The sequence below is a fragment of the Micropterus salmoides genome, unplaced genomic scaffold (genome assembly GCF_014851395.1).
Source record: "Micropterus salmoides isolate LMB-PRFRI ecotype aquatic unplaced genomic scaffold, ASM1485139v1 Ms_hic_scaffold_2, whole genome shotgun sequence".
Classification (NCBI taxonomy): domain Eukaryota; kingdom Metazoa; phylum Chordata; class Actinopteri; order Centrarchiformes; family Centrarchidae; genus Micropterus; species Micropterus salmoides.
Genome location: NW_024041150.1, coordinates 10,679,259 through 10,694,347, shown reverse-complemented (window position 1 = coordinate 10,694,347; position 15,089 = coordinate 10,679,259). Strand labels below are relative to the sequence as shown.

Sequence of the window (15,089 nt, the reverse complement as noted above, 5' to 3'; positions counted from 1 at the left end):
TTTTTTGTTCTCCAGCAACCGGACATTAGCCAGGAGCAGGCTGGGAAGTGGGAAAGCCTTTGTGTCAGACTGATTTAGTTTCACTCTTTTCCCCGCTTGCTTTCTTGTCTTCCTTCTTTTTCCGGCTTGTCTGCTTGTTTTGTCGGGAGATGCTGTTGCTAGTCATCATTTCCAGGTCCGTTGCTCTCAGTCCAGTCTCTGCACTTTCCATTCCAATATTGATTAATGTATTTTTGTCATAAATGATCATAATTAGACGAGTTTCTGTTAAAAAAAATAAATAAATAAAGAAGATAAAACCAGATTAAAAACAGCGGGCTGCCCCTGGTCTGACGTGTGGGGGGGTGTGTCAGTGTGTTAAGGTTCACTGTGTAGTCTGTAAGTCTTCTTCTCTTCCTTCTATGCAGCCACTGTTTGCATATGTGACTCAGGAGAAGTACGAGGAGAATGGCTGGAACATCTACAAACCCATAGAAGAGTTCAGACGGCAGGTAAGGAGGAATAGAAGTGCAGCAATAGAACTTTGCAATTACACTACTGCTATTCCTTTTTATGCCAATAATTGAAAAAGTAGGTGAAGGTGGGAGGTAGTGTGACCTTTTTCCAGTAAATTCAAGTTTTCAAATTCATAATGGTTCAAATTAATTGTTCCAATATAGTGTAAACAGGTCAGAAGTGTACTGGGAACCAATCTGTTAAGTGCTTTAAAGCATTTAGCAGAACTGAAAGTAGAATTTGCATTAAAAGCATTACAGTGTTTGAATGAGTCACTGATGATCATCATTACCTTTTGTAGGGCTTACCTAATAACAAGTGGCGTATTACATTCATCAATAAGAACTATGAGCTGTGTGACACCTACCCCACTATGTTGGCTGTACCCTTTAAAAGTAAAGAGGAGGACCTCAGAAGAGTGGCTGCCTTCAGGTCAAGAGGACGCATACCGGTGAGTGCAAAACTGATCTGTATAAAACTGAACCAGATTAGCATGAGTACAGAATTTTGAGTTTGACAAAAAAATCTGAACTCAGGGTCCACTTACTAGTGTCTACATTTAGTTGAATGGCATGGAGAAATCCGATGTATGAGGCTTTGGATACACAGATGCAACATGTTTGTAGGATCAAGTCATTGCTGGTTTGTTAAGTGGGAGGCATTTAATGGTTGGGCTGGGCAATAAAATAATGATTATCATGATATCATTTCACTCACTAACAATGTAATGTTCAATAAATGTTTGATTTAATTCATTAGAATCACGATGAATTCACACAATTTTTTTATTGAGATTTATTTTTTTGAGGACAAGGTACTGAAAAAAGGTTTAACTTGATTTTATCATTATTGTTTTGAATGTTCTACCTCAGATTTATAAAGTGCTCCACTGAAGTATTTGTCGTGTTCTGACTATAAAAAAATTTAAAACCTCAATTAACAGTCTGGTCTCTTCAACTTCAAATTCTGCTTTTTAAACTGATTTGACTTTTATTGTTGTTATTTTGATTATTGCTCCCATCCCTATTTAATAGTGTATTAAATCACAGAAATAAAATGTTAAAATGACCAATAAAGCCAATATAGAGCAGAAGTGAAATGAAGAGGTGAATGCTTTGTAGCAGGGCCTTGGATATGAGTCATGTGGCATTTCCTCATTTTTTGGCTGTTATTACTGAACTTTCTGACGACTAGACCTATCATTTTTGACTTCCTAACAAAGGAATTCAAGAATATACACTCTAATACTTATATTATTTTTTTCCAGCAGTGAGCCTCTTCAGTCACACTGTGGCCCTGAGTATATTGAAGGCAGTCCTTTCTTTCAGGCTGCAAACAAATCCCATCTCCTTATTCCCAACCAGGGACTAACCCTAACTAAGTATTTGCTTTGCAGTGGTTGTTTGAGCAGTACACAGCCCGAGGGGACTCTTTTGAGTTGCCTTCATCAGAGGGGTTGGTGTAGAAGTAACCATCTAGTGTGCTCAGTGATTCAAACTGATGAATTGACTGCTGCCTCTGAAACCTGAAATGTACTGAACATACATATGGATCATTCAAACGAACACATCATCACATAAGCGTGAGCTGAGCCCATTCCTGTGAAGCTGTCTTCTTTGCTTTGTGCTCGTCACCCTGGAAGACTGTGTTGCCATCAGGAGCTGCCTGACAGTGACTCTATTTCCTACAGTACTGACTGGCAGCTGTAAAAATTTCATGTGTCTTTGTGCCTTAGGTTCTATCTTGGATCCACAGGGAGAACCAGGCAGTGATCGTCCGCTGCAGTCAGCCTCTGGTGGGTATGTCTGGGAAAAGAAACAAGGACGACGAGCGCTACCTGGACCTGATCAGAGAGGCAAACGATACCGCCAAGCTCACCATCTACGACGCTCGGCCCAACGTCAACGCTGTGGCCAACAAGGTATCTAACAATATGGTTGCTGAAAAATCGCTTTGATCCACATTCAACACAATTCAACTCCAGCGGCGGGCGGGTGTGTGCGTGAGACGAGCTTGTCGCTCCACCTTTCACATAGCCCGCTCCTCCCTTCCCACCAGCTCACCTCTCATTGAAAATGTATTACGGCATAAATCGCTTCCCATCTGAAAAGGGCTTTAACATCATTTCACTAATGAATGCTTCTGGACATATGGGCAGGAGGCTTAGCCTTATATGTTATTATTGGGCTGTTGATTATTCTCACGAACATGTGGTCATTTACACACAGAAGACATTCATCATGTTTAAGCAGATCATGTACACAGTATCTGAAGTAAGAGCATTTGCTGAATCTGACATGCCCACTGCACAGGAAAAGCAGGAGAAAGATACAAGGTTCATTAGTCATCCAGCACAAGGCTGCTTAACGAAGTGAAGTTTGTTGTTCCATCCTGCTAAAATATGGTAAAATAAAACGATGTGTACAGTTATTGTTGCATTTATTCATTCATTCATTTTTTCATTCATTCATTCGGGGCAGGTCTCTGTAACAATGTAGGAACAACAGTCTCTGAATTCTGTTGTCTGGTCAATATGAGTCCCATTTTATCCAGACCGGCTCTTGAGGAGCAGAATTAAGTCCAAGCTTAAGACCAGCATGCTCCTCTCCTGGCTCTCTCTCCTCTGAGCGATCACCGCACCCGCCGTGGTGCCTGGTCCCGTTGTTTGGGCCAAGTGGATCATGTTCTGCTGCTCTTTAACTCTAAAAACCCATCTTCATTTTCCAATGACTGTATTTATGGCAGAGGTAACACATGTTTTGGCAATAAAGCTGGAAAAAACAAAAGTGTAGCGAAGTTTGAAGGCGCTACCGGCTGCTGCTTCTACAAGCGCTGCCAGTTGCCATAGCAGTCCAAAAGTAAAAATGTTCTTACACAAGGCCCATTGTGTTCACAAATCTTTTGATATCCAACAAAAGAATCAGAATAAAATCATCTCTATCACCATTAAAAAAATGACATGATATCCACTTGAACGGATATCTGTGTCAGGGCGTTCTGTTATCATGGGGTGTCGAACAGTGTTTTCCCCTTATCTGTTTCTCTTAGTAGTAGACATGCTAATATAAGCTGCAAAATGAGAAATAATAAAAATATTGAAGGTTTTATTACTCAGAATAGAATCAAAACTTTCTTATAATTGATTATCTGTTTCGGGATTAGTGTGAATGTTCGATCGTGTGGTGCATGCTGTTCATTCCTTCATTCATCTTTACTGGCCAAGCAGTTTAGTTTTGTCTTGTATTTTCTCTTACCGTCTTTGCTATTCCCCAGGCCACAGGAGGAGGCTACGAGGGTGATGAGTACCAAAACGCAGAGCTCATCTTCCTGGACATTCAGAATATCCACGTCATGAGAGAGTCCCTAAAGAAACTCAAAGACATCGTCTACCCCAATGTGGAGGAATCTCATTGGCTATCCAGTCTAGAGTCTACACACTGGCTAGAACATGTTAAGGTAAGAAAAATAATATCTATTTCATCTAGGTATAAAATATAATTTTTATTCGTATTCTGCCTTCATGGGCTGTCAGTACTGTTATTTTCTGAAAGTCCAAAGCCTGGCCCAATTTGTGTGCGTGTGTGTAGCTGGTGTTGTCAGGAGCCATCCAAGTAGCAGACAAGGTTTCCAGTGGGAACTCTGTGGTGGTTCACTGCAGTGACGGCTGGGACCGAACGGCTCAGCTCACCTCTCTGGCCATGCTGATGCTGGACAGTCACTACCGCACTCTCAGAGGATTCCAGGTCAGTAACTGCACAAACAACATTATGACAGGGAACTGCTCATCCACGGCAGAGCAGGCTTCATTCTGTCAACAAAGACCATGACTTATTTATGTTCACCAAAAACCTTTTGTGTTTTTTTGACGAGACGACATGGCACTGACGTCATTTAACTCTAACTAACCATATTAACATACAGTATTGTTATAACAGATGACAATAAAATGTAAAATACAATTGCCAACATAAAGACCCTATTTTTGTTACAATGAGGCTGAGGAAAAAAACAAATACACTGTGCATAGAGTAGCTGGTAACAATACCACAAACCTGAAGAGACGCATTAAGGCTCACCACTAAAACACTGAGGTGGGTTTGTGAGCTATAGTAAGCCAACTAGTATGTAGGCTGTGTTTAATCAGATAATGATGAGATAAAATCTTACGTAAAATAAATTATTGGTTTTGCCTAGACTAGACTGACTAGCACAATGTAACCTTCATGACTAAATCTTTACTAAAATAGTTTCAGTTTCTTTGACTAAGATAAGACCAAAATGCCCATACTTTTAGTTTACCAAAACTAACATAAAAAAACAAGATTAGTTTGACTAAATATAAAAAATGAAAAGAAAATAACAAAATCAAGACTATGCAAGAGAAAAATGTTTGGGAGCAGCACTGTAAGCTTTAATTGTACATATACAGTGGTTTTTACAGTACATACAAATAAAAGTGTCACTTTTTTAATAGTCTGGCTTTTGGAATAAAGCTTTAGTGAAATGAATGGAGAAGAGTCTGATGTATGGAACATTTTCTTGTGTTATTTCAGGTGCTGATCGAGAAGGAATGGATCAGCTTTGGGCACAAGTTTGCCTCAGTAAGTAATATAAGTAAAGTCCTGTCTTCAGAATCATCTTCCTCAGCTTTGTGTGTTTTTAATATGAATTCATATTCAGTACGCTCACATATTTTACTAATTAATTTACTGTGTGTGTGTGTAGAGGATAGGTCACGGTGACAAGAACCATGCAGATCAGGACAGATCACCCATCTTTGTTCAGTTCATTGACTGTGTATGGCAGATGACTAAACAGGTAGGTTTAATACATGTGAATCATCAAGCTGCGCTCATGTGGGAATGTAACCTCAAAGGTATTTACATCATTTGTCACATAGGAGCTGTAAAAACACGGATAATTATTTTTTTTCCCCTTCACATTTGTTACGTGAGGTAGTGTTACATGTCACAAACCGGCCCTCTGAAAAGACGGCCCTGTTTCATGCATGTGAGCGCACAGAGCAGCAGGTCTTGGGTGTACAGACAGTGTGGGCGTCTGCTAGTTTGGTTCATTTATGTGCAGCAGCTCAGTGTGCAAAAGGGCTGGGTGAAGGTGACTGTAAATCGGCGGTTTTGATAATTTAATAATAAAAACACAATTTAAACACCAATGCAACACTGGAATTGTTTCTCATGGATAAATAGTAAGCAAAGCAAAATGGGCAGAGAGCAGGGCGCCAAAGGGCATAGATTTTCAGGAGGGCATCAGGGCCAGTTATAACGGACCAGTCTGGTGTGAGTAGAGGTGTGTGGTCTTCTGTAGCAGCCTGCTGTACTTTGCATATGTCCTTCAGATGGCTGCAGGCATTAAATGAACTGAAGGAGAAACTTTTCATACAGCATAAAGCAGCTGCGAACAACACATGCAGTTAGAAAGACTGAAGTGGCAGCAGAGACCTAAAGACTATTCTACCAAAGAGTGTTCCCTGATCTGAGATCTGACATGACTGAGGCCATCTTTGGCCACTCCTCTCCTCTCGTCCTCTCTCAGTTTCCTACAGCCTTTGAGTTTAATGAGCGTCTGTTGCTGACAATCCTGGATCATCTCTACAGCTGTCGCTTTGGGACTTTCCTGTACAACTGTGAGAGTGCTCGAGACCAGCATGTAAGACTGGTCATTACTGCCTGCTCTAAGTCGCTCGACAGCATGAATGCAAGCATTCTTTTACTTTGCAGTGCATTTCAGCTTTAATTGTATCCTAATTACACCCTTTGTGTTGTGCAGGAGGTGAGGTCAAAGACAGTGTCTCTGTGGTCTCTGGTCAACAGTAAGATGGAAATTTATTTAAACCCCTTCTACACCCCGGAGTCTGGCAGGGTCCTCTACCCTGTCGCCAGCATGCGCCACCTAGAGCTGTGGGTAACATACTACATTCGCTGGAACCCACGCATACGGCAACAGGTAGGACTTCAGTGTGTTTGTTATAACATACCAGCGGATCAGTTGGTTTGTAGTAATGTGATTAGTTTTTTCTGAATATGCACCAGTACAGTAATTTAAGGTGGCTCCTCCATTATTACTTGTTTTCATGGTGGTATGAACATGTTAACATTAACGCATCACAAAGACTGCTGATGCAACACCAGCTAGCGCCGTGAAATTATTTAAGTGGACCCACCTTGCGCTGTGTAACGCATTAAGTTTGTGCCCAAGCGGTAACGTGACATGTAGAGTTTCAATTTAAAAAAAATATACTTTATACACTTTATCCGAGCTGCAGAAGTTAACATGTGTGGATTTGTGGTGAGATCTTTGCAGTGTTCGAGTTATAGCCTAATCTGAGCTTCGTGGGGGTCTCTAATATAGCGCACTAACTAACGTTACCGGAGATAAATTAATAAATAAATAATAAGGAGAGTGATTCAACATTTCCTTCTCTTACACACACAAACGCAAAAAAACACGTCTCCATCACTTTTTTTGGAAGCATTTGTTAAATTTGTTCTGAAAAATGGCTCGAAACAAGAAATGTTAAAAAAAACAAATGAAAATACTTTGAGAAAGGTTTATTTGCACAATAAGAAAACATGCAATGCAATTTAAATATAGAAGAAACAAATATGCATGTCAATATGCATTCTTTATATATTTCAGCATTGAATATTTCATCACAATAGTGTTAAAATATTGTCTTGTTCTCGTGAACCCAATATTGTAAATGGTGCATGTGAGCTAAGTGTATCATCACACCCCTAATTTGAACCCCTATGTCCCCACCACTTTTCAACAGAAAGTGATACTTATCAAAGTACAAACACACCCCAAAAAGCTTTAGTGTGTTAAATATTAATGTATTATAATAAAATGTTTTATTAAATTCATATAACTTTGTAAATAATCTTCTCGGGCTTAAAATCATACAGATTTTTCATTATACGGCAGTCAAGTTGGTATTAAATTTCATCCTAGGTGCTATTAAAAAGGTCTTAAAGTCTTAAATTTAACTTTGAGAATCCTGGGGGTACCCTGATACTTTATCTGTTGTACTTTTGTAAAGACATCTGTTCAACAAGCATGCAGAAAGTGATATTTTATTTTGCGCTTTGTTTTACACAAGCAAAGCGATGTAGCTCGGCTAATAGCAAATTGTTACAAACAAACTAAAACAGAAGCAGTCTGTCTGTAGTCTAACTGTAGCAATAAGTTATCTGACCATCAGGAAACTCCTTAAATTAAGAGTTGAGGCAGAGCAGCTGGAGGACATCAGAGGGAAAACCAAAATATTTACTGACTTTCCTTCATAACCATAAAAGCACTTTCTGTAAAGGCTTGTGCAGACTACACAACTTGTTGTCTTGTGACGGTGGCGATTTGTTATTATGAAGATAGAAATTAAAAAGACAAAGAATATGAGTGAAAAAATGGATTAGCACACACGGGTTGCAGAGATTGTCTGTGCTAAAGAGAGTAAAAAGGGTTTGGAGGAGGTCCTTCGTCCATGACGTCAAGAAGGGAGACAAATTCAAATGGGTCTTGGGGTCTTAAGACACACTGGGGACACACATTTTGTCTTTAGACACACCACATAATGAAAATGCACTAAACTGTACAGTCTCATGCAAGTGTGTGTGTGTGTGTGTGTGTGTACTCCAGCAGCAGAGTCCGGTGGAGCAGCGCTACAAGGAGCTGTTGGCCCTCAGAGACGAGTACTTGAAGAAACTGGAGGAGCTGCAGCTATCTGACTCCTCCCCTTCCTCCCGTCTGGCTAACAATCCCACTCCCAACACCTCCTCCCCCACCACCTCCACACCATCACAGCAATACACACACCTACAAACTCCCCTCTGAGGGCTGGTGACCCCCCCTCCCCCCTCAGATATATTTGTTGACTTGCACTTATGTCTTCTTCACCGATTTCAGTCTCACACACGCAGGGAATTAATGAGTATTGTCCAGTCCTAACTGTGGATAACAAAGAATCCTATTAAGATTTACATTTGATGGTTAATTCTAACACCATAGTGATAATGATGGTGATTTATGCAATATGTCACAGTACAGCCTTGTTACAAGACTTTTCTACACACACGCATCATACAGTAAAGCCTTAAAGACATTCAGTGGCTTTCAGTCCAAGGGCTTGAACACACAGGACACGCAGTGGGTGTGTGTAGGCACACATGTAGGTGTACGTTATGCTCTGACTTGACAAAAACGTAACAGGAAAACGCGCTGTTGATGGTTATGTATTAATCAGATCACAATAGAACCACATACATTACCTATAGATTCAGTGATAGAACAAGATACCATACTGCTTGAGCCAGAAGGATTAGATTTATATTGGGAATAGTGGCTTGACAAAATAATCTTAAATCAAGGTCCACTTACTCGCATTTTGTAGTTGAAAGCTGCTGATAAGCAAAGTATGTGAACCTGGAGTTAGAATTATTTTGCCAAGTGTACTGTGTTGACCATTAAAGGAACTGACAGCAGATTCATCTCCATGCTTCCGCTATAAAGACATTTCCAGAGCATAGCTTAGCCTGTGCTAGCTTAAAAGTCATCACAAATAAATGTTAAGATTGATGATGATTTATTATCCATTATTATTACTGAACTGCACTTGTCACACTATGAAAATGACTCTTGCATTTTCACACATCAAGTCAGCTGAAGGTATAGGAGCTGTTGTTAGATTGTTTTGTTTTTTTCACTTTTGTCTGTGCTAAGCTAGCAGTTTCCCCTGCTTCCAGACTTTTTGCTAAGCTACACTAACCACAACATGAACCTACCCACTGATCTTGGTGTTCTCATTAACTCGGATAAGTCAAGACACTGGCGGAATAGTAACAATACTTTTCCTTTGAAACACAACACATTTCACAGTTAGATGTCAGAACACTGCTAGGTGAGACAGGGTCTGTCTCTGCCTCTCTCCTGCTACACAACCATTAGTGTCCTGTGTGTAATCAAGATGTGGTACAATTCTCACTTTTCATGCTTCTTACTACGTGCTGCACTGCTGCTGAGTGTTGCCCTGTCTGTTGAGGAACTGATTAGAACTGCTGCAGAGTTCATGCAGCGGAGTTGGAGGCTGGGATTGTCTACAGTGGATGTCAGTGTACATCTCCCGCTAAGTGCATATCAAGTGTGACAGATTTGGACGGATTGATGTGGAATTTGTTGCTTACGACATGAGGATAAAAGCTAGAGCTGTCTCTGTCATGTATGTTTTGCCATTGTTAATAGCTAAGCTCACCTAAGCAGTATTTTCCAGCACTTCACAGAGCAAATACAGTTCTAGCCCACAAGCAAGAGTTTGGTTATTAGAATTGATTAGAAATGAACTTTTATGAATGCAGCTTTGATGAGGTTTGAAATATATTTCAGGTGCTCAAGATAGTGTAGGGAAATGAAGTGGTATTGGCCTCTGATCCTGGATCACCTCTTGTACTTTTATGTTCTCACTAAACACAGACCCTAGATGGAGAATCCAGCCCATTTCCATGATGGCCTTACCATGCCAAGATGTTTGTAACCAGCATACAGTGAGCAGAAATAAACCAGTTAGCGCTCACTTCCCCATAAATAAATTTTTTGTATATCTGCTTTTAGATACTGTCTCCCTCCCTGATCTCAAAGCACATGTACCTTTTGGACAGGTGTTGGCTTTATGTTCAAATGTTTTTTTCCCACATTTCAATTTGATAACATATAGGCCAGTTTTATATCAGAAAGGAAAATTCTAGGCAAGAATTAAGTGTTTTTTAATTTTCTATTTACATTTGCCAGTGTCCAGAGACGTCGGTACTGAAGCTGGTGCAAAACATGTAACTAATAGGAATGGTGGGGAAAGCTTTAACAAAAAAACAAGATAAAGCTGTAAAATTAAGGGAAATTTTATATGAAAACTAACTGTTGACAAATAAAATGTATTTTTCACATAGGAAATTCTATGGAAGATCATTTCTGCCAGAAAAAGAATGAAAATGAAATGCTAGGAATGACAAAAATAGAAATATTCATGATATGTCAAAATGGCATCATGGCTTCAAATGATCACAATCAGAAAATCAGGTTTGTTGATGTACAAGGAATTATCCTTGGTATTTTGGTTCATAACAATAAACACAACGAGATAATAAAAAGTGAAGTGTACAATTAAAAAAATATGAAAGTAGTATTAAATGTATGTACAATATGTCTGCTAGTTTTTAGAGCTATACAGTTTGTGCCAGTGGCCAGGGAGAAAGGGGTCAGCCACAATCTTTCCTGCTCGCCTCAGGGTTCTGGAGGGGTGGCAGATTGCAGCCAGTCACCTTCTCAGCAGAGCAGATATGCTTCAGCCTGCCCTTGTCCCTGGCACTGGCAGCAGTGTACCAGATGGTGATGGAGGAGGTGAGGATGGACACAATGATGGCGTCAGTCAAAGTTGAGATTTCCTTTTATATGTTAGTCGTTTTTTACATTCACAATTTAGACTTGACTTATGTCATTATTCATTTGGACTGATTATTTTTATCATTTTGCTTGTTCTAATGGGCTTCCATAAAATTCCCTGATAAGAACACCTGTCCAAGAAGCACATGCTTTTATAGTTGTCTCTGGGTTTTGGTGCCGTTGTGGGGCTGGTGTCCACAGAACGGTGTGCAGAGTCAAACTCAGGACATCACATGGACAACAGTGTGTGCGCAGATAAAAGAGGACTGTTGGAAACGGAATCCGATTTCTCTATCATGACAATGGAATTAAAGGACTTATATAATAGCGTGATATTAGGATTTTGCTGCTAACTCAAAAGACTCCCATTTTGGTTAGTTTGAAAACAGCTGATACAAACTTGGACAGAAAAATAATGAATGCTGCTAAAAACATCCATTTTAAATGTATGCACTGTATCATTCACTCTGTCGGGATAGAGACAGGACTGTTACAATCGCTCTTGAGTTGAAGTTCTCTGCCATCATAATTGCTCAGTTTAAGGAGTAATGTCTGGTAGTCCTCAGTCTCTTATTCCAACCTGGGCAGCTTAGCTTGATTTACTGGAGTACTGTAAGTTTGGGATTGAAGTGTGGGGCTCTTTGTGTTGCCAGCACATCATAATCAATCAAGAGAAATTTAGTAATATGCCTATGCTGACTTGTGTGTTATTTTGGCAAGGGGGTACATCACTGAAAACAAAACTAAACCAATGGATAACTATTAAAAGGAACTGGTGGTAGTTTAGCTTTGAGGCCCAATTTATTGCGCATTTCATATAGAGCAGGTCTAGACCTCTGTGAAACTCAAATAAGTATTATGTTACAAGACCCCAGAAGTTAAGAAAATATGTAACTAGGCAGACCATTTTAAGGATGTGCTTCCTAATAGAGTGGGGAAGTGTGAGGACCTGCTGGTTCCACTGTAAATACACAGTTGTAATGACCTAACCTTCATAATTGAATATTGTGTTCCAGTAGCCCAGCAGTCTTTCTTAATGGAGACCATACTGACAGAAGAGTTCCTTTACTTTGGTGAATTCATAGATACAGGAACATTTTTTTTACAGTCTGGTCAAGGCACATCAGCCGACCCTTCTCCTGACTATCGAAACACTCCTGGGACTTGTAGTCTTTTTATGTCTAATGTTCACAGGACACAGATTGGGACACTACTTCTTGGAACCCTTGAAACCCAAAATAGCTTCTCCCACTAAGCTTTCTGTGGTGAAAGACATTTGAGTCAAAAAGGCTCAGAAACAGCAGCTCCAACTCCAGTTTTCCCCCAGTGTGTTCAATGTATTGGCTTTCCAGAAGGTGGAGTAACAATGCATTCAGATCATCCAGTGTATGTACAGTGTGAGCGTTGTGAAGAGGTGCAATAAGTCATTTTGCGAAGTGTATCAGGTCATGTCCAGATTTGTGCCTTGATTCTTGTGAGAACCACTTTCACCTCTTCAGACATACTCTAAGTGTCCTGGGTCATGTTTGAGAATGCCTTGTATCCTCGGATTTGGAAAGATTCCATGCTGCTCCCTAACCCTACACTGTGTGAATCAGTAATAGACCACACAGTAGCAAGAAAAACTTTACGGGCCCTTGTTTTTGGGGAAACCCCACAGCCAGATAAGATGGATTTGAGTTGTCAGTACGTTTAGTACAGAGATGGCGTATGCAGTCTAGCTTAGTCCAAAACTGTTTTGTTTATAAGCATCTTGTCAGCTAGCAAGCCAGTCACCAGTCCATCTAAGAGTTGCCAGACTTTTGTCAAACTCCAACTTGCTTTCTTCTTGCTTAACGTGACATGTATTTTTAGAAGAAACCAACAATCTGACATTCACATATTGACAAAAAAGGTAAAAAAGGAGCAAGGGTCTGAACTTCACTTTAGTTCTCTTTTTTTCATTCTTTACACAATAATGTGTGTCACATCTTCACTCATGTGAATAAACATGAATGTTTTCCAGGAGAAAAGTCAGTGCTGTCCCCATATTTAAACAATTTCACATCTCTGACAGTCAGGTTTTTCGCTCCACCTTCCAATGTCGACTTTCAGAACAACTATAAACTCTTCTCGATTAACTAGTTTTGAGTGTAACCCGACCTTTAATATAATTCCAAGGATTGGAGAGCAGATGCTGCTAAATCGTTTAATGAACTTACAAGAAAGAATAGGACTTGGTCTACCTGCAAAGATGTCAGTCTCAAACATGACTCTGTTCCATGTCTGGATGGGTCAGAGTGGGCAGATTAGAGTGCAGCCTGATTCCTATGTTCACGGAGAAGAGAATTAACACAGGTTCTACCAAATTGATACTCTTGACAGGTATTTGACATCCTTGATGAAAGGTTTGATCTCATTGAGGAGGTTTGTGGATCAAACAAGCAGAGAGGTGACCGCATCAGTAAAGTGCACGTCGGTCAGGTGGTTATGTTTTTAGGGAAAAACAGATGAAAATCTATTTTTTTTACTTTGTACAAGCACCATGATGTAATTACCTCAGTCAAAACCTATTTTACTGCCTAAAGTTCTATTGTTGTAAAATACAAATATTTTATGTAGTGTAAAATCTTACCGTTTTATAAAAAGGAAAGTAATATTGGTTCAGAAATTGTTGGTATAAATTGTGGATTTCTGCTCCATTGGTAAAAATTGTATTTTTGAGGGCATTTTCTTTGGTTTGTATTTGTTTACCCAGGATGAAAAGACAGAAGCTTCTAGATACTGTTCACTTGTCACAAACCTTGACATCTTCCTCTAAGTTCTCTGATGGATCTTCAGTTTTTAGATGTTGGCTCTGTGATGATGCATCTGAGAAGTACTCTGTCATTGTTCATTTCAGTTTGAGTCTTTGATGTAGGGGAATATGGTTTGAGGGGTTTTATGTCCTAATATAGCCTGCTTTTAATGAATACACATGAAATGTGTTTCAGGATCTTTTTGACATTAACAAGGGAAAGTAAAAATAATATACACTTCAAATATATTTCTTTTAATCATGATATATCCTCTCCACCGTTTGTTGGATGGCTCCTGTTATGTAAATATTACTGATTAAATTAATTTAAAGATTTCTGACTCTGGCTCCTTGCATGTGTTCCTTTAATTATGTGAGAATGTGTGTTCATCATGCTATTTAAAATGGTCCTTTCTAACTGCATCAACACATGCGATGATTAAAAATGCTGAAAAGTGTGTACAAGATGCATTTTGTGAGAAATCAAAATAAAACAACTTAGCTTGTTTAGAATGAAACTCCTGCAGGGATTCATGGATAGTCCTGATCTAGAATGGTCCTGGGCCATCTTCTTCAAACCCATCTCAACCTGTTCAGGCTAAGGTGCTATCAGGTTAAAATTATCCTGTTTATTCTTACACAGCTAATTTGGTCCTTTGAATGGAGGCTGAGGATGAATTTAATAGTGGATGAATAACTGTTCTTATTATGAAATAAAGGCAAAAATGCATCAGAAACCATGATCAGCTTGTATGATTTGCAGTGCTGATCATGTTCATGCAGTTACACGAGGCAGGTGTGTTAGGAATCCTTCCAGCATGCAACAGGGCAACATATAACAACACATAATTTCATATGTGTTCCTGTGTTAGGGTGTCATTTGAATGTGGTCAGATTAGGTAGAGACTATGATTGGTGAAGATCTCCGTGGACATGCAAGGTAAAAGTCCCTTGCGGACCACCGCGCCGCCCTGTATTAGCACTCTTTCATTATAAATATAAAAAGAAAACAGTTTGTATTTGGAAGTGAGTTCATGTATTGGATTCACCATAAAACATCTTTGTAATGATTCAGCTGCCAATAAACCTGCGCTTCTGCAGGTTTGGGCTTAAGGGCTTGTTGCTCTGACGACAGTTCCTGATCTGTGTAAGTCTGGGGAAAGACACTAATACTGTGTGTCTTTATTTCATTTCTCATTGACAGTGATAAAGTCAGTCACCCCTCAGCCACTGAACTGGTTTATTTCATACAAACACCATTTTAACAGTTTATTGACAGGTTCCTCCCAGTCACTGTTTACTTTTCTGCTAGATTCACCATTCAAAGTAAGTACGTAATAGCAATGCAAAACAAAAATTATAAAATGAAGTG

At 39.6% G+C, this 15,089-nt stretch overlaps 1 protein-coding gene across 3 annotated transcripts in view; it reads left to right on the top strand.

The window, feature by feature from the left end:
• The window catches only part of mtm1 (myotubularin 1), a 31,802-nt gene extending 17,739 nt beyond the window's left edge, over nt 1-14,063 (top strand). For 2 of the 3 annotated variants that reach the window (XM_038731103.1, XM_038731101.1), the window contains 10 exons: nt 408-491; nt 797-946; nt 2,231-2,416; nt 3,769-3,951; nt 4,083-4,238; nt 5,049-5,096; nt 5,221-5,313; nt 6,049-6,162; nt 6,283-6,459; nt 8,152-14,063. In XM_038731103.1, the coding sequence (XP_038587031.1) occupies nt 408-491; nt 797-946; nt 2,231-2,416; nt 3,769-3,951; nt 4,083-4,238; nt 5,049-5,096; nt 5,221-5,313; nt 6,049-6,162; nt 6,283-6,459; nt 8,152-8,346 (1,386 nt within the window). In that variant the 3' untranslated portion in view covers nt 8,347-14,063. The remainder of the gene's footprint in view (nt 1-407; nt 492-796; nt 947-2,230; nt 2,417-3,768; nt 3,952-4,082; nt 4,239-5,048; nt 5,097-5,220; nt 5,314-6,048; nt 6,163-6,282; nt 6,460-8,151) is intronic. The other variant, XM_038731102.1, reaches the window with a different exon arrangement.
• The last annotated feature ends 1,026 nt before the right edge of the window (nt 14,064-15,089 follow it).